The 18289-nt window shown below is 43.0% G+C and overlaps 1 protein-coding gene across 2 annotated transcripts in view; it reads left to right on the top strand.

Moving 5' to 3' along the window:
- Positions 1 to 18289, top strand: part of NUP155 (nucleoporin 155) — a 57054-nt gene that overhangs the window by 12783 nt on the left and 25982 nt on the right. For both annotated transcript variants that reach the window (XM_065406186.1, XM_065406185.1), the window contains exons 12-19: positions 1506 to 1606; positions 4527 to 4697; positions 6230 to 6340; positions 7860 to 7954; positions 8567 to 8655; positions 14380 to 14442; positions 14534 to 14684; positions 16673 to 16739. In XM_065406186.1, the coding sequence (XP_065262258.1) occupies positions 1506 to 1606; positions 4527 to 4697; positions 6230 to 6340; positions 7860 to 7954; positions 8567 to 8655; positions 14380 to 14442; positions 14534 to 14684; positions 16673 to 16739 (848 nt within the window). The remainder of the gene's footprint in view (positions 1 to 1505; positions 1607 to 4526; positions 4698 to 6229; positions 6341 to 7859; positions 7955 to 8566; positions 8656 to 14379; positions 14443 to 14533; positions 14685 to 16672; positions 16740 to 18289) is intronic.

Genomic DNA, 18289 nt, shown 5'->3' with positions numbered 1-18289 from the left:
CCATGAACTGGGGGAGGGTCCTTTAGTGGTGAGTGGGCTTGCACTCACCCATGTCCCCAGAACCCAATAGAACCACTCTCTTGTAGGTGTCAGATCTGACTTTGTCACACTCTGAACTTTGAACCCCTTCTAAATATCTGGAATAAATAGCCCTTACCAATAATAGTAATAATAATAAGAAAGACTTACATTGTGCTTTATATGTTCAGAACACTATACTAGTATTAACAAATCCTTATAGGTCTCCTCTGAGGTAGATGGGTATGCTCATTTTACTGATTGCAGGGTAGATGTTTGCAAGGGCATACAGCAAGGCAGTGGTTGACCCGTTTGGTCCAGAAAGTGGTTCTTAATCTATTTACCATTGTGGGCCACATATGCAGCTCTCGGGGTGTTATGTTGGCCACATCCACACAATATATGTACAACCTGTATGGCCCTGAGGATGTCACATGGGCCGCAGCTGTGTGCTGATTGGGCTGCAGGTTGAGAACCACTGGTCCAGATCATACCAATACCCAACCTTTCTTCAGTAAAATTATTTTAGTTTTTTTCTTTTATATTTTTAGTTAATCTTTTTTTCTGTTTAAACCTGTGCTACGTAACATACAGCTTAAGGGCCAAAAGCATCATGCATCATTCTGTTATGATCCAGTCACTCTCTGGAAGTGTAGGGTGAAGACATAACTGATCCACTGGAAGCTTTTATTGCTGGTGAACCCTGGTAACAAGCAGTTGTTATTATTCTGTCGTGGAAGATACAACTGTAAGCACATATTACAATCTGTGTATTTTGCATAAATATATGCAAACTAGATGTGGCTCCTTGATTTCCAGAAAGTTATTAGTAAGGCCCTTATGTTGTGAAGATTGGATATTCATGCTCCTATCCTTGAAGTGCATCAGAGAGTCTGTGTATTATTTTAGCACTGAACTCTTTCTCCTGGATAAACTTTGTGTCTCCGACTCTGAATGCAGCAATTTTCATTTTTGTCACTGCACTAGTGATAGAATGATGAATCTACTTTAGGGAAGAGCTATTTAAAATTTTCATAGGATGGAATTTATTATTAAAATCCAGATATTTTTTACTTTCAGGGTATATTTAAACATCTCATAATCTTTCATAAAAATCAATGAAAAATGTTAAATCATTTCTGTCTTAATTTTAACCTTCATCCTTGTTTGTGTGCATGTATAGAGTATCTTGGAATACATTGTGTGCATATATAGTGCATGTTAGACTATACTCAAAAGGGATCCGACAGACTGTTCAAACACAGCCTCTTGAACCAAAAGAGCAGTTAAATATACATCTTCACTAAAACCCCTTAGATACTTAAGTTTATAAACTCAACCGATGGGTAGGTGTTGAGCTGCTTGTAAGATTAATTTAAGAATGTGTAGAGTGGACTTGTACTGAATTTATATATAGCTTTAGCAACAGTGGGCTTGATGTAAGTTTTTGCTTCCACTACAGAGTATTAATTTTACTTTTTTGTCAGGTGTCCTGCTGATGGCTGCTTCTGAAAATGAGGATAACGATATCTTGTGGTGTATCAATCATGATTCTTTCCCTTTCCAAAAACCAATGATGGAAACACAGGTAGTAAGCTCTTCAATATTGTTAAGTAATATCAATTTTTTTGAGGAGGCATGGAGAATATTATTTAAATGTTATAGGCTCCATGAAGCACTTTTAACATTCCTGTATACAAAAAATAACTTACACAAAAACTCCTGTGACTAGTTATTTGGTAAATATTTATCAAGATACCTAACTATGTATTTTTTTTTTTTAAAGTTCAGTGTAGTTTTTTTGTAGTACCTGTCTCACACTAGGTATCTCTGTTTTGTGAATGGAGCTGGTGTCTTTCAGTGGGAGCTGCCACTTTAATACTCTCCAGCTGGAGAACCCAGTTTGATGCAAAGTAGGATTGAAAGAAACACCTTGGCCATTATAAATCCTTGGTAATTTTCTACTGTTTTTGTTTTGGTGGGTGCCTGCAATGTGCAAGGCACTGTCCATAAACACAGCAAGACATGGTCCTGCTACAGAGTGTTTATAATCTAAGAGGAGCAACATTTACTCCAGAGGGCATTCTGTGCCAAAAAATTAAAAATTCTGCGCACAATATTTTAAAATTCTGCAAGCTTTATTTGTCAATAAATAAATAGAGGCTCCAGCATGGCACTGGGGAGCACAGGACACTGGCTGTACAAAGGTGGGAGATCACCCTGCAGCCTCCCCACCCTCCGCCCTTGGAACGCAGGCACAGTGGTGAGGCTTCACCAGACCCTGACACAGCACAAGGCCTGGGCCTGCCCCAGAAACACCCCAGGGCCCTGCCCCTCTGCACCAGGCACACCAGGTGTGGGGCTGGCAGGCTCAACCAGGCAAGATCCAAGTGTGGAGGGGCTCAGTGTGGGGGGATACAGCTGTGGGGTGAGAGGATTCTGTGTGGGACAATCTGGGTGCAGGCAGTTCAGTGAAAGGTCTATGTGTGGGGGGGTCTGGATGCACAGAGGCTCGTTGGGGGGGGGGGGGGGTTCCAGGTGCAGGGGCAATGGGACTCTGCAGGGGCTTCCAGGTGAAAGTGGTTGGGGCTCAGTGGAGGGGTCTGAGTGTGGGGGTCTCAGCAGGGGGTCTGGATACTGGGGGAGTGGGGCTTGGTCGGTGACCCCTCCCCCACAGCTGAGGAGTGATGGGGGCAGGAAGCAGGGGAGGATGCTGAGCTTCCTGCAGCTGGAGGAGGTTTCTGGGGTGGGTCTGACACAGCCCCAGCCACTCTTTGCAGGGGAAGAGGAAGTCCCATCCTCTCCTGCCTCCAGCCCAGCTGGGACTAACAGCTGATCCCGGCTCAGGGTAGGAGCTGCTGGCTGGGGTGTCCCCAGGCCTGCGGTGATTTACCTCTCCACCAGCTGCTCCAGGTGCCTGCAGCGATGTACCTGCGCTGCTAGGGAGTGGTGTGTGAGTGCTCTTGTAGCTTCCGTTTGCTTCCCTGTCAGAAAGTCATTTTTCTGCAGGGAAGCAAAGAAATTCGCGGGGGACATGAATTCTGTGCATGCGCAGTGGCACAGAATTCCCCTAAGAGTAAACATTTGAAAGGCAGGGAAGATACTACATTATTTTTGTTTAATTAAACAAGTACATCAGCTCTGCCATACTTCCTTCAATCATTCCATTATTTGGCTCATTTCTTGTAGGTGTCACAGGTGAAGAGTGGGTCTGTAGGAGAGATTTGAAGGAGGGAGAGAATAGTTGCCTTATGGATCAGTTCAGTTAGGGCATTCCATGGATAGGGTACAGCTTGGAAGAAGGAATGAAGATTGTTGTTGGAGAAGTGGACAAGTGAGCTGTCAAGAGTAGTATGGTTGGTGAAGCAAAGGTGGGGTGAGGGCCAACACTATAAAAGACAGGATGGTTAAGTATGAAGGGGCAGGGCTAGTTTCAGTGTCCCATGTAAAGTCAGATTTGGATAGACTTATTGGCTGGTTTTACAATTGTTGTAAAGACTCCGTCAAGAAGTCTACTCGTAATTTTATGTTAGAAACATCAGATCCTGATTTCTCTCCTTCCCCGCTTCTCCCCCTCCTCCTTGGCTAGGACAGTTTGGTAGTGTTTGGAGGAAGGGGCTGGCTGTCCCATACAAAGTTGAAATCTGAATTGCAATTTTCACCTTTTTTATCATTCCCTAACTCACCCATCAGTTTCCTCCCTTCTGGCTCCTCTTTCTGTTTCTTTTCAGCAATGCTTGTGTGTGAGAAAATAAATAGTGCGTAAATAGTTCTTGTGTAGGCAGTTTGCTGTTTGGTCCTTCAGAAGGGCCTCTCCATCTGTTCCTGAAGTACAGGGGGAGAGCTGGGAGAGGACTGATGATCTGAGTGGGTGTAGGAGCTGCTTGAGCAGCTTGGCAGGATCCCCGACATATTGGAGAAGTCCTTTCAAAACAAAACAACCATACACTGAAGGAGCACCTTGGAGACTAGACAGTTAGAAATTGGATCTAGAACTGTGGACTAAAACCAAGTAAGTGGTAGGTTGCCTTAAGCTACATCCGTCCTACCAAATGCCTTGGCCTGAATTATATATCATTGTTGCCAGTCTGTCACTGGAAGTTTTTTAAAAATCTCATGCCTCAGTTGCAGCTCTTGGGTATTTTAAAAAAAAAAAAAGCACCAGTTATTATGCATTTGGAGTTTTGTACAATTTGCAGCTTGGTTTTACTATTTGTATCGTTAGTAGCATCATAGGGCCTCATTATGCTAATTGTACATACAAGTAATGATCTGTCCCAAAGAGCTTGCAGTTTATAACTGGAAGTAGTTTGGCCAATTTTTAATCTGGTGGGGTGCATATGCATGTGTCTGTATTTAAGGTCTTATTTTTTTAGGGGCTTGTTGTCTTGAGAGTACTTCTGTTTTTATGCTGTGTAATGTTAAATACTGGTTATTTAGATATCACCATAGGCGTGCAAAATGTGCATCCTGTTTCAAACTTTTGATAATGTTCATCTCTTACTCAGATGACCACACATGTTGATGGACATTCATGGGCTCTTTCTGCCATAGATGAGTTGAAAGTTCCAAAGATTATAACACCACTGAATAAAGACCTTATTCCAATAACTGATTCTCCTGTTGTCGTACAACAACACATGCTGCCACCAAAGAAATTTGTTCTGCTCTCAGCCCAGGTGTGTCATAGATTTTTTTTTTCCTGTTATTTAGAGATTGGGAGAGGGAGAAGCAGAAACTTAAAGCTTAATGACTGACCCAGTGCTGCAAAGGGCTACACATGTGCATGGAGTTTGCAGAGAATACCTTTGGTGAAGGTGAGGTGGGGGAGCGGAGGGGAAAGAAGGTTAAGGAGCCATTTGTAAATTCTGCAAACCAACTCAAGGTTATAGGGCCAGATTATCTTGTGACATAAACTGATGTGTCTCTGTTGAGTTCAGGGGAGTTACATGGGTTTATATCAGCTAGTGGCCAATAGTTCAAAATACTCTTAGGGAATTTCTACACTTGGAGCTGGGGGTGTGATTCCTAGCTCAAGTAGACATACTCGGGCAGAGCATTCTAAAAACAGCAGTGTAGCTGCAGTAGCATGGGCTAGCCATCCCCAGTACGTACCCATGGGGTCTGAGTGGGTTTGTACATGGTGCAGCTAGCCCATGCTGCTACTACCCGTGCTACTGTGGCTACACTACTGCTTTTAGCATGCCATCTTGATGAGAGCTAGCACAAATATCTCTACTCAATCTCAGAATCATACCCCCAGCTCTGAGTGTAGATATACCCTTGGATATGTAAAACTGGAACAAACACAGGTTGCTGAGATAACTATGAATCCTAAGGTTTGAAATAAGAACAGGGATTTATTGTTTGTTAGTAGAATTTTGAGCAAAGAATTCCATTTCTGTCCACCTCACAAAAGAAATCCATGACGCAAGAACTTCAGTATTTGTTTTTTATTTAAAAGGCTTAACATTTAAAAATAGCTGAGATTAAGTATTATCAAAATTTAATGATTCTTCACAATAGGGAGGAAAATGTAGCTATAATTCGACCTTCTAATAATTTAGCAATTAGGAAATATAATAAAATTAATTGCCAGCTTGCTGCAGTCCTGTTGTAGTTTTGTAATCATAAGGCTATTTGTGAGTCTGGTTAGATCACACCGCAGGACCCATCACAGAATGTACGGATACGTGCTATGAAAGTGGTCTAGAAATGCTGCAGGTTATTGGGGACCTGGTTATTGTAACTCAGGGTTTGTCTTCACTGCTTCAGTTAGCTCGAGTTACTACACTCAAAAAAGCCTCCCTCACGTGAGAGCGGCCACACTGGAAAACAATACTTGAGCCACACAGAGTGATTGGATTAGCAGAGTGATGACTTGTGCTAACTCAAGCTGTAGCATGTAGCCACTAACCGAAGCTGTAGCATGTAGCTTCATCCTCACTGCATTACTAGCTTGAGGAGTACTAGAACTTCAGCTGATAACCCCTGATGGACCAGCTATTTCAAGTTTAAAACACCATTTTACTTGACCTAGAGATTTTTGTGTGCACAGAGTTGGGTTGGAGCAACACTCACTATACCTTGAGCTAACATTGAAGTGAGACAAGCCCTCAGGGTGTTAGATGAATGTATTGAATTTTTGTTTGCAAATCAAAACATGCAGATCTCATTATTTAAAACTTTGTATTGCTTTATTTTCCTTTAGGGGAGCCTTATGTTTCATAAACTCAGACCTGTAGATCAACTGCGACATCTCCTAGTTTGCAATGTAGGAGGTGATGGAGAGGAGATTGAAAGGTTTTTCAAGTTGCATCAGGTGGGAATTTTTAGCTTGCCATGGGGGAAAAAGTCCTCTATGAATAGACTTAGGGCTTGTCTATACGAAGAGTTAGTGTATAACAAGCTGGGTTGTAAATCCACAGCACTCTAGCATGCTGCACACTGACTGGCCATGTGAACCCTGCTACCATACACTAAAGGTTCCATGATGCAGTTTGACAGGGTTAGAGTGCTGTGGATTTACAACCCTGCTTGTTATACACTAACTCTCCATTAGGCACGCCCTCGGTGTACAGTCATATACCTGGATTAATTTGTGTTATAAATGTGGCCATTCTTTGGCTTCAAAAATATTAGTTCTCATTTTACCTATCATATCTAGGTACTTATATAGGCTTCCTCATCATATTATCTAAGCATCTATAAACATTCCATCTTGCCAACAGCTGCAGCTACAGTGTATAGGTCAAGATAATGCTGCTTTGTCAGTTGGACAAGCAAGATAATATATAAGGAAGAAGGTAACCATTTTTATGGGATCTAAAAACATATGGGTAATATTCTTTTCCTTAAAACTGTCTGTTTCATGTAAGTGACAAACACAGAATTATGACAAGAATTGGGAATGTAGTTCTCTTATTAGAAAAATTATTAATCTTGAAAAAACAGTGTCACAGTCCTAGTCCTTTTCAGAAAAGTTTTGTATGTGCTTCAGTGGCTGCAAATACTTAGAATCCACCTGCCTTTTTAAACTAAAACTGGTACCAAGCAAGCTAGAATGAAACTTTTTCACAGAACGTGATTTTATTTGATACATGTATTTCTTTCTTAATTTATACATCACAGCATAGTAGTAATGAAACCGCACAATAACCTCTGCTATTATTTCTTTGAGAAGTGGGTGAGACAGGTTTTTTTTAAGTGACTTATTTAAATGTTTAGTCCTTTAATAGCAAATACAATCATTTAAAATCATATAGATGTTTATCCTTCTTAACTAACTTAATAAACTCACATTTCCATGCAAGTATAATACATCTTATCTATACCTATAAAACAGTTTTTTCCATATATTTCATCTACTGCTAGCTTATTTAACCTGCCAAGAATCAACAGCATTCATAGAAAGCTTTCATGGATCACTTCATCTGCCACAACAGGATCTCTTACTGTGACTGACTATTCCTTTCTGTTTAAGTGACGAGACTCAGGCTATGTCTACACTGGAAACACTACAGTGTCACTTACTACAGTGATGGAGGGGGCCCTTCCATCACTGTAGTAAATCCCCCTTTCCAAGAAATGGTAGCTAGGTTGACAGAAGAATTCTTCCTAGTTCAGCTTAACTACATCACACAGGGCATGAAATTTTTCACAGCCTGATTGATGTAGTTAAGCTGACCTAACTGTGTAGCATCGACGAGCCCTTAGTCTCCTCACTGTTGAGGCAAACAGAGCCTTGAATATTTTGTGAGGTGTCAATATAACTCCTTCAAACTTTTTAACACTGTGGTCTAAATTGTTGTCACTCTGATAGAAATCATGATTTCCTACAGGAGGACCAGGCCTGTGCTACTTGTCTTATCCTTGCCTGCTCTCCTGCTGCTTGTGATAGAGAAGTGTCTGCCTGGGCTACCCGAGCATTTTTCAGGTAAGTTTCAATTAATTTGTAGATTGTGCCTTGAATTTTATGTTTAAAATCTAATGCCACTACAGCCACAAAGGAATGCTCTTGCTGTGTTTACAGTGGGCAGGAACTGTTTGAGTTCTGTATAAGTATTGTTTTAAAATTAGTGTAAACTCTTAACAAAGTAACATGGAACATGCATTTTAAATGCAACTGATCATGCATGTCTACTTAGTTAGAAGTGAGTATGAAACTTTTTTGTTTGTTTTTTAGAAGTTGTAACTTCTGCATAAAACTCATACTCCACCCCACAAAAAAATCAACAAACAAAAATGTCTTAAATGTTCAGAAAAAAACATGTGGAATTGACCATCTAATTTGTGTCTGTAATATGCTAATGACCTGTTGTTCATCTAACTTGTAATTATTCAGTTTCCAAATTTGAGTACACAAATCAGTCATACAGTCACAAATACATTTTTCTGAAAATTTTAGGTCAGTATTTTTAACTCAAGAAATGAAAAATTGCATTATTTTCTGTTTGTTTAACTCACATTTAACAAAATAAGGCCTGAAAATCAGATGACCTAAGTATGTGATATGCAAGGAAGTTAGTCTTTGTCTGGCATACCTTAGGTATGGCGGAGAAGCACAGATGCGATTTCCATCAGCTTTGCCTCCTCCAAGCAACCTAGGACCAATTTTGGGTTCTCCTGTTCCTGCTAGTGAGTAGCAAATGTTTCATTGATTTTTTTTTTTTTTTCATCTGAATTTTGTTGCATTTTCACAACTTCTTGTACCTTTACCCTTTCTTATTTATATGAAATATTTTCCTTCACTGCCTCAATTCCAAGGAATAAACCTGCTGATTATCAGGGTTGGGTTTTTCCATTACTTTTCTTTTGAATTATTTTTGATTTAGGGGTTCACTGATGTGATTCTAAAACGTGTCCAGGTGTTCTAAAGATGCTGTCATTATATAAAGGAAATACAGACCTCCTGTCATAGTGCCAAAAATCACCTTGGCAGCCAGAAAGCAATTTATCAACACTATATTGCAGAGTATCTTCTTACTTGTGTCATTCTCATACCTCCACAGGCATTGCAGGTCTACCCATATGTGGGTGATGGAAGAAATGAGAAGTAAAATAAGTTAACTGTTAGGATTTTTGTAGCTGTTTTCCCCTTCCCAGGCTCCTGCCACAACACACAGTTCTTGTTCAGTCTTCAGTGCCACCAGAGAAATAGTTCTGTTACCTGGCCTGCCCTAATCCCCTTTGATCTTTAAATTTAATGCTTATTAGAGTGAAGGGCTCTCTGTGTTATTCAGATCCAAGTTAGGAGCAGAGGTGCTGGAACAATTTTTATAGTGGGGGTGCTGAGATCGATTGAACCAAACTGTAAACAATGAAATCCACTTCAAGCCCGGGGGTGCAGCAGGCCCCCTAGTTCTAGAACCTATGGTTATGAGGTGAGCAGATTTTATGCAAACATCTACAAATAGATCCTGATCTTAACCCACAATGCCCCTTTATTCCAGCCATAACCAGTCTCTACATATGAAGTCTATCATGATTAATTGTGATTGATTATACCTGTCAGGGTTCCCTCCCCACTCTGAACTCTGGGGTACAGATGTGGGGACCCACATGAAAGACCCCCAAGCTTATATTTTACCAGCTTAGGTTAAAACTTCCCCACGGCGCAAATTCCTTTCCTTGTCCTTGAACAGTATTGCTGCCACCACCAAGTGATTTACACAAAAATTCAGGAAAGGGTCACTTGGAGTCACTATTCCCCCAAAATATTCCCCCAAGCCCTTTCATCCCCTTTCCTTGGGAGGCTTGAGAATAATATACCAACCAATTGGTTAGCAATGTGAGCACAGACCAAACCTTTTGTCTTAGGACACTGAAAATCAACCAGGTTCTTAAAAGAAGAATTTTATTTATAAAGGAAAAGGAAAAGAATCACACCAGCAAAATCAGGATGGAAGGTAACTTTACAGGGTAATAAAAAGATTTAAAACACAGAGGATTCCCCTCTGGCTCAGCTTCACAGTTACAAAAACAGGAATAAAACTACTTCTGTAGCATAGGAAAATTCACAAGCTAAAACAAAAGATAACCTAACGCATTTCCTTGCCTCACTTACAATTTCTGTAATTCTTAGATGGATTATTCCAGATATATTTTCAGGAGATGTTGTCCCTGCTTGGCTTCTCTCTCCATCCGGAGAGGGAACAAAGAGAACCACAAACAAATCCTCCCTTCCCACCCCCCCCCCCAGATTTGAAAATATCTTCTTTCTTCGTTGGCTCTTCTGGTCAGGTGCCAACTAGGTTATTTGAGCTTCTTAACCCCTTACAGGTAAAGCGATTCAATACAGCTGCCCAGGAGGGATTTTATGTTACCTTTATCTCTATATTTATGACAATACCATTAAACTAAATTTCACTTTTTGACCTGAGATAGAATTTTAACCTAGTTCTCTAAAGGTGAAGGACTATTGAGTTAACTTACAATGTCCTCTAGCCTGATCTGACACATGGTTTTGATTTTTCATAAAATAAAGTAGTACGACTAAAAGGTTCTGATATTGTTATGAGAGAGAATTTCATTGAGTGTATAGAACACAATGGAAGACAACAGTTTCCATACTCAGCCCCATGTCTAACTGAAAGGAAGCATTTGGGAAAGTGCATTGCATTGGGATGAGGCCTATTGCAATGAGTAGCCCATTCCTTTAGTACTCTTAGCTGTGGTTTATAAAACACTAAGGAATTCAGCCATTTTAAATGTTCAGTTAGCTACACTTTCCAAGCTTTATGATTTTGCCTAATATAAAGCTTATGTGGAATAATATTCTCCCAGCAATCTGTGGTAGAAAGAGAATATTTAATTTCTGTTTATACTGGAGAAGCAGAGTTTGGTTGTGTGAAAACATAAATATTTTTTAAAATAAATTTTAGTGCATTTGAATTTATACAGTGCCCAACAAGATCTCTATTTGATTGCCTAGTTTGGGTTTGGGATGTAACTTCAATTTTGCAATCCCTCAGCCCAAACCAGAGCTCTCAGGGAACTCTAACATAAAGAGGTTATTTGAATCACTGTATTATGGGAAGCACAGGTAGCCCTGCCTATAGTTAAAGTTGCCTGATACTTTCCATTATGAGTCTGTTTTCAGTTTTTTATAATTTTTGCCAAACTTTTAACTATTTGGGCTGAAAATTTCCATATCAGGTGTCTGCCTAAAGCTGATTTTTTTTGTTGGAAGATTCAGCCACAACATTTCAGCCTTTTCCAAGAATAAGAGTAGCAAAAATTTTCCCTATGTTTTAAACAAACAAACAAACATTACAATTTTCTTGAAAAGCTCTAGCACTTCCATGCTTTGGAGCAGGGAATTGAATTTGGAAGGGGGTTTTCCTGCTGTTGGGGGTGTGCTTTTTGCCATCCCTGTAAAAATTTGCCAAAACTTGGTCAAGTTACAAGCGTTTGAAAAATCTTGGTGCACACTTGCTCAGTAGAGACTTGTTAGTTTGGCAGCTAAATTCTTTGAGTCCATCTGCACTGAGTATGTTGCGTCTTCTCACTGTTCCTAACTGGGCTGCACAGTTGCTCCTTCTTGGTGCCAGAGGCTGCTCTGGCGCAGGGCACCAGAACGGAGATCAGGGAGACTCTCTCCTATGCTTTCAGTGCTCCCCTGCTGGCTCTAGGCCAGGGGTGGGCAAACTTTTTGGCCTGAGGGCCACATCTGGGTATGGAAATTGTATGGCGGGCCATGAATGTTCACAAAATTGGGGTTGGGGTGTGGGAGGGGGTGAGGGTTCTGGCTGGGGGTGTGGGCTCCAGGGTGGGGCCAGAAATGAGGAGTTCAGAGTGTGGGAGGGAACTCCAGGTGGGGGGGATGGTGGATGAGGGCTCCAGCTGGCCGTGCGGGCTGTGGGGTGAGACTGGGGATGAGTTGTTTGGGGTGTAAGAGGGTGCTCTGGGCTGGGACCGAGGGGTTCGGAGGACAGATGGGGGATCAGGACTGGGGCAGGGGGTTGGGGTGCAGGCTCCGGGTGGCGCTTACCTCAAGCGGCTCCCAGAAGCAGCGGCATGTCCCCCCTCCGGCTCCTATGCGGAGGCGCAGCCAGGCAGCTCTGCTGGGCGCTGCCCCATCCGTAGGTACCGCCCCTGCAGCTCCCATTGGCCATGGTTCCCAACCAATGGGAGCTGTGGGGGCAGCACTTGGGGTGGGGGCAGCGTGCGGAGCGGAGTCCCCGGCTGCCCCTACGCATAGCAGTCAGAGGGGGGACATGCCGCTGGTGCTGCGAGCTGCGTGGAGTGGCCCCCGACCCCGCTCCCCAGCAGGAGCTCGAGGGCCGGATCCGGCCCGCGGGGCGTAGTTTGCCCACCCCTGCTCTAGGCTGTGCAGAGGAGGAGGAGGCAATATGACAAATGCAGAGAGATGAGTAACAGGAAGGGGTGATAGAGTGTGGGGGCAGGTTAGAAGCAGCAGGTGAGAGAAAAGGCAGGCAGGGGGAAGATGGTGATGGAGGGTGGAGGAGGATCCCTGGAGCAAGGGATGATAGGAGCTGCAAATTAGCAGGTGGGGCTGGACCTGTAGTGCAGGAGAGGAGAGGAGCTGAGAACTGGGGATTATGGGCAGGAGATGAGGTGGGGAATAGGAAGGGGCAGGGGCAGGAGTAGGAAAAGATGGAAATGGACAGGAGCCAAAGAGGATAACCGCAGGGGATGGGACAAGAGCTGTGACTGGGAGATAGGAGCGGAAGGGGTCAGGGCAGGGCGAGGCTGGGGAAATGGGGGATAACGGCCTGTAATGATCAGATTGACTCCCTTCAGAACCTGTACTTGACCCATTCCCAGTTCTCAATATTCCTTTGCTGTCTTGCATACAGCTATCAGACCCACTGGCAAAGTGTGTGTCTCCATTCCCCTCTAGTGGCAGATTGACACAGAAGATAACAGCTTTCTCCTGCTGTGAGTTACTCCATAGCTCAAGCAACAGAGGGTCCTGTGGCACCTTTAAGACTAACAGAAGTATTGGGAGCATAAGCTTTCGTGGGTAAGAACCTCACTTCTTCAGATGCAAGACAAGATGCAAGATGCAAGTGAGGTTCTTACCCACGAAAGCTTATGCTCCCAATACTTCTGTTAGTCTTAAAGGTGCCACAGGACCCTCTGTTGCTTTTTACAGATTCAGACTAACACGGCTACCCCTCTGATACTTGTCCATAGCTTAAGTGGTAGAGAACTGTGCTGTGGATCTAAAAGTCTCAACCCTGTTGATGACACAAGAGGGGGCAATATGGTTTCATGTGACGAAATTGGGTTTTTTTTCTTCTCCACTCTTTGTTGCTTAAAACAATTAGGAAAAATCCATTTAAAAAATATTAAAAGAATGTTAAGGTTGCAAGTCAAGCACCTTAATTAAAGCTTGCACAACCTTAATTTGGCCCCTTATGGGTATGCCTTATGACACAATCTTTAATTACATGATCACTTACTGTTTTCTCTGTGGTATCATGTCTCTTTCAGTGCACAGGGTGAACCTGCTTTGGGAATGAATCAGGGTTGTGTAGTGAAGGAGCCTGTTGTCTGTAGGAACTCAGACCTCATTTATTGCAGAAGTTGGGAGGTGGCAGGAGAGGATGGTCTCATGGTTAAGACAGTTGAATGTCACCCTGGAGAATTGAATTCTACCCCTGCCGCAAACGTGTTCTATGTGTTGCTGGGTAAGGAACGTAAACCAAAATTTTCCCAGGTGGCCATTGCGTGTTCCCCATTTTCTGGGTACTCAACTTGAGGCACTTGTTGTCTGGTTTGGAGAAGTGATGAAAATTCACAGCTGCAACTGAGGTCAATGAAAGCCCCAATCTGAATGTACAAATCATTATATAAGGCTTGTGTATCCTGAAAAGGTCAGGCCCTAGGCTTTGCAAATTGGACACCGAAAAATAGTTGACACGTTTGATGATTTTGTCTTTAATCTCTGGCCTCAGTTCCCAGGTATAAAATGAGGATAATACCACCTCACCTCACAGGAGTGTTGTGAAGAGAAATTCAATATTTTTTTAGCAATGAGAACACCATAGGAAAACCCATGTGTTTGGTGCTGAATTTGGATGGTGTGCAGTAAATGAGGCATGATTAGGATAAAAAGAAATATTAAATAGCTACCTATTCAGTGAGCCTAGACCATTCTGCGCACCAAATGAGGCAAGGGGCCTGTTTAAAAATAGTTATCATGTAATTAAAGACGATATGGTAATGGATATGTACAAGGGGCCAAACCTAGGTTGCATAAGGTAAACTTATTTCTCGTGTTTCTTAACTTCTGAATGCTTGACTTGGCAATCTTAACATTCTTTTCACATCATGGGTTTTTGTTGTTGTTTTTGATGCAATAAATGTATATATTACTTTCTTTTACTTTAGGTTCCCCTATGCCTATTGGCAGTCCCTATCCTAATCCAAGCTTTTTGACAACACCAGCACAAGGTATTTTATTTTTTCATTTTTTGTTGTTTTCTCAAATATATTTATTTATATCAAAAATAATTGGATTAATCTATATGTGACCCTGTCCTAGGTTTGCACCCTCCTAGTATGTCAACCCCAATGTTTGCTGCAGGCAGTTCAGTGTCTCAGGCTGGCGCATCCATGAGTGGTATGATGGGCCCAGAGATAGTGTTTTCCGGAAAACACAATGGCATCTGCATATACTTCTCTCGAATTATAGGGTGAGTTGTTCATGTAAAAGATGTTTTGTCACTCAGTTCATAACATAGTCTTTCTGTCCACTAATGGAGTAGTATTTGCTTTTGATACTGTATTTACTGTAGTTTAATAATTAAAAAGAATGTATTTGTGACTAATCTAGGTAAATTAGTCTTACATGCTAGCTTCTTGCTACAAGTGTGTAGTTAGCCATTGAAACATATGTGCAAAATGACCAATCTATTAGTTCTCTTCCCTCTCTTAGACCTAATAGTACCCAGGTTATAACACAGAAAGTATGTCATCACGCATAATAGACGGAGCAGGTAAAGAAGGAGCACGCCACAGCAATTTTTTGTTCTACTTTCTCCCTTACTGCTCCATTTGTTTCCTTCCGTTCCTGTTCATATGATATCTGTTATCTCATTCCCTTTACAGCTCTGCTAATATTGCATTCTGTGCGTGAGCTGGGCAACAGATCTACTTAGGCCCTGGCCCTGCAATGGGCTGTCTATAAGCACCCCCCCCCACAAACTCGTTTCTTAAGGTCCAGTCCTGCGAGGTGCTATTTGCTTTCAGCTCCTATTCAAGTCTGTAGGAAACAAGAATGCTCATCACCTCACAGGGCGGAGCCCCTAGATTGTAGCCTTCTCATTAAGGGATTTTTAAAAACCATGTCCTATTCTGAGCAAGCTGTTAGTGCTTACCAATAATAAATAATGGTATTATTGATCTCTAGTATGCTAGAAGATAGCACTGCAAAAATGGGAATTTTGGCAAGTTTTACCTTGCCCTCTAACCATGTGGTAGTAGGAGGCCTGTTTAAGAACAAAACTCTCTTCAGTACTTGAAAAGTACTGCCTTTAAGAGAAAAATTTGTTTTATGGCATATATCAGGGGTTCTGAACCTTTTTCTTGCTGTGCCCCCCCCCTCAACATGCTATTAAAAATGCCATGGCTGGGAAGGGGGGGGAAATGGGGGGCTCCGGGCCGGGGCATAGGCATCGTTTTACTTTCGTTGGGGGGTGGGGGCAAGGACTGGCGGGGCTCAAGCCAGCTTTGCACAGCAGGGTCCAGGGAGGGAGCGCCACCTTCGCCCCCTGACTCCCTCAGTAGGCCATTCAGCCTATCTGGGCTGTGGAGGGATGCAACCAAAAATATAACTCAAAGAGGGGACTCAGTTCAAAAAGTTTGACAACCGCTCAGGGTGCAGGCAGGGGATAGCTAGGGGCTGAGTGTGGGCAGGAAGTAGCTCAGGGTGCAGGCAGGGGGTAGCTAGGCGCTGTGTGTGGGCAGGGGAGTAGCTCGGTGCAGGCAGGGGGTAGCTAGGCGCTGTGTAAGGGCGGGGGGGGCACTCCCAGTGCAGCTCCCAGCTTCAGCAGGGTGGGGGGCGCTGGGGCTCCTAGCTTCAGCCCCCCGCTGCTCCTGGCTTGGTGGGAGAGAGGTTTGCCAGCTTCAGCCCCATGTCGCTCCTGGCTTCAGGGCCTTGCGGGGGGCCGCTGGCTTCAGCCCCGTGCCGCTCTCGGCTGGGGCGGGGCGACCGCCGGCTTCAGCCCCACGCCGCTCCTGGCTTCAGCGCTGGGGCTCAGGGCACCGGGTTTCAGCCGCGGGGCTCTGCGGACCTCCAATTGAGAACCTCTGGCATATATGATATTTGCCTACCTACTCTCTTATCTTCAGCGACTACTATTAGCTTATGTGCAAAATAATTTGAGGAAATCAAACCTAGTGTTGTTAAAGCACATAAAGAGGTTTTGTTTCTTTAATGTAATTTCTACCTACCTCATTCTGAAAGGTACAGTGCTTATGCTCATGTTTTTTATGAATAAAGACCGTGATTTTTGCAGGTTGACTCTTTTTGGGTTGGATTCAGGGGAGGGAAGGGTTTTTTAATTCATAAACATTGGCAATTTGTATTAAGAAATGGTTTAGTAAAGAAACAATTTTTCAAGGCCAATGGCATTTTTGTTAATTTATTTGGCGTTTAACATACTATTGTCTTGTATTTCAGAAATATTTGGGATGGCAGTATAGTTGTTGAGAAAGTTTTCAAGAGTGGTAACCGAGAAGTTGTTGCAGTAAGTGGGAGATTATTTGGTCTTTTAAAATCTTCCTTAAAGACTTTATTTATTTCTCTCTAGCACTTTTACATCTCCTCTCTTATCAGTGACGCTGCATTGTGATACTCATGGCATTTTAGCAGAAACAATAAATATTTATTGGTTGTATTTAATTGTTCTTTATAGGAGGACTAGGCATGGGATGTAAAATCTTTCATGTCTGTTACTAGTTTTAAGTTTTACCCAAATTAGTGGTGCCTAAAAATTACTAGCTGGTATGTTTGGTGATTTGTGTGAAATACATTGGTCTTAGTCTCCTAATACACATTATTTCAAAAGAAAACCCAAACTGTAGTTTAGTACATCCTGTTTCCTTTGCTGACAGCCCCAGAAGAATGGCTGAGCAGAAATTGCTCTAAACCTTTGTGCAGCGTCCTAGCTTGTGACAGACTGAGTCAACAGAAGAGCTCTGCATGTCCATACAGACCTTTGCAAGCTGCCTCTGTTTTTATTTTTCCAACAAGAGAGAATTTCATTTCCCAGTGGTGTCAGCTGGCAGTAATATTCTCTTTAAAAATGCAAAGAAAATTATATATAATATGCATGCAAATGTTCTAATAAAAATCTGCATAATCTCAGATATTCTAGTCCTGAGCTTCTACTGAGCCCATGGGGCAAAATGTGTAGAGGATTTCTGAGTGGATAAACTTCTAAGTACTAAGCTAATGTCAGCCTCATCTTCTTATTCAGCCAAATCTAGGTTTGGGCTGTGGTCTTCAGGTGGAACATGATAGTTAAGGCTATGATTTTGGCATGGAAATTTTTGTAAATTTCATGGCAAAGTTGTGGGGAGGGGGAAGGGGAAGAAAAATCACGGAAAGGTCACCAATAATGTAGTTTTTGCTACATCAGCATGCACATGGGCTTTTAAAAGCAAGTAAAAGCAAGCTTACCCTATTCCAGGCTTTGCAGCCTGGCATACATGGTTGAAGTGGCACTCGGGTTGGCATGTCCTCCCCTTATCTCCATATGCATCAGACCTGAATGGCACGGTGACCATGGAGCGATCGCTGAGTGGGGAGCCAGGTATGGGTGCTGGAAGGACTGCAAAAGTCTAGCATGACCATCCTGGAGTCCCTTCCTCCACCACCTGGTTCCCCCCTCCCATCCTCACTTCTTATCCTCCCTGCTGGTGAGACCAAGGTCCTCAGGTGATGGATCCATCCCAGACTCACCCAGTCCCCAGCGCCAAGAGGAGCTGCCGCTGCAGTTCTGGCATGTGAAGACCCAGCTGCCAGCATGCGACACAGAACAGGACATGGCCAGCATGCTGCACGATGCAGAGTGAGAGCTGGTGCCAGCTAGCCAGGCTGTGGTGCACTCCTTTCCAGAGAGGTTTGAAAAGGTGGTGAGGCCCCTATTTAAAAAGAAGAGCAGGAGGGAGATACTGGTCCTCCCCGCCCCCCGTCTCTGGCACCTATGGAGCCAGGCCCAGCACCATGCAACAGGAGCTGTCACTGCACAGTGAATGTGGGATGGGCTCCTTACAGACTTCATTCAGATTCATG

This window comes from Emys orbicularis, chromosome 6 (genome assembly GCF_028017835.1).
Source record: "Emys orbicularis isolate rEmyOrb1 chromosome 6, rEmyOrb1.hap1, whole genome shotgun sequence".
Taxonomy (NCBI): Eukaryota; Metazoa; Chordata; order Testudines; family Emydidae; genus Emys; species Emys orbicularis.
Note: the sequence above shows the minus strand (reverse complement) of the source record. Positions and strands in the feature narration are given on the sequence as shown.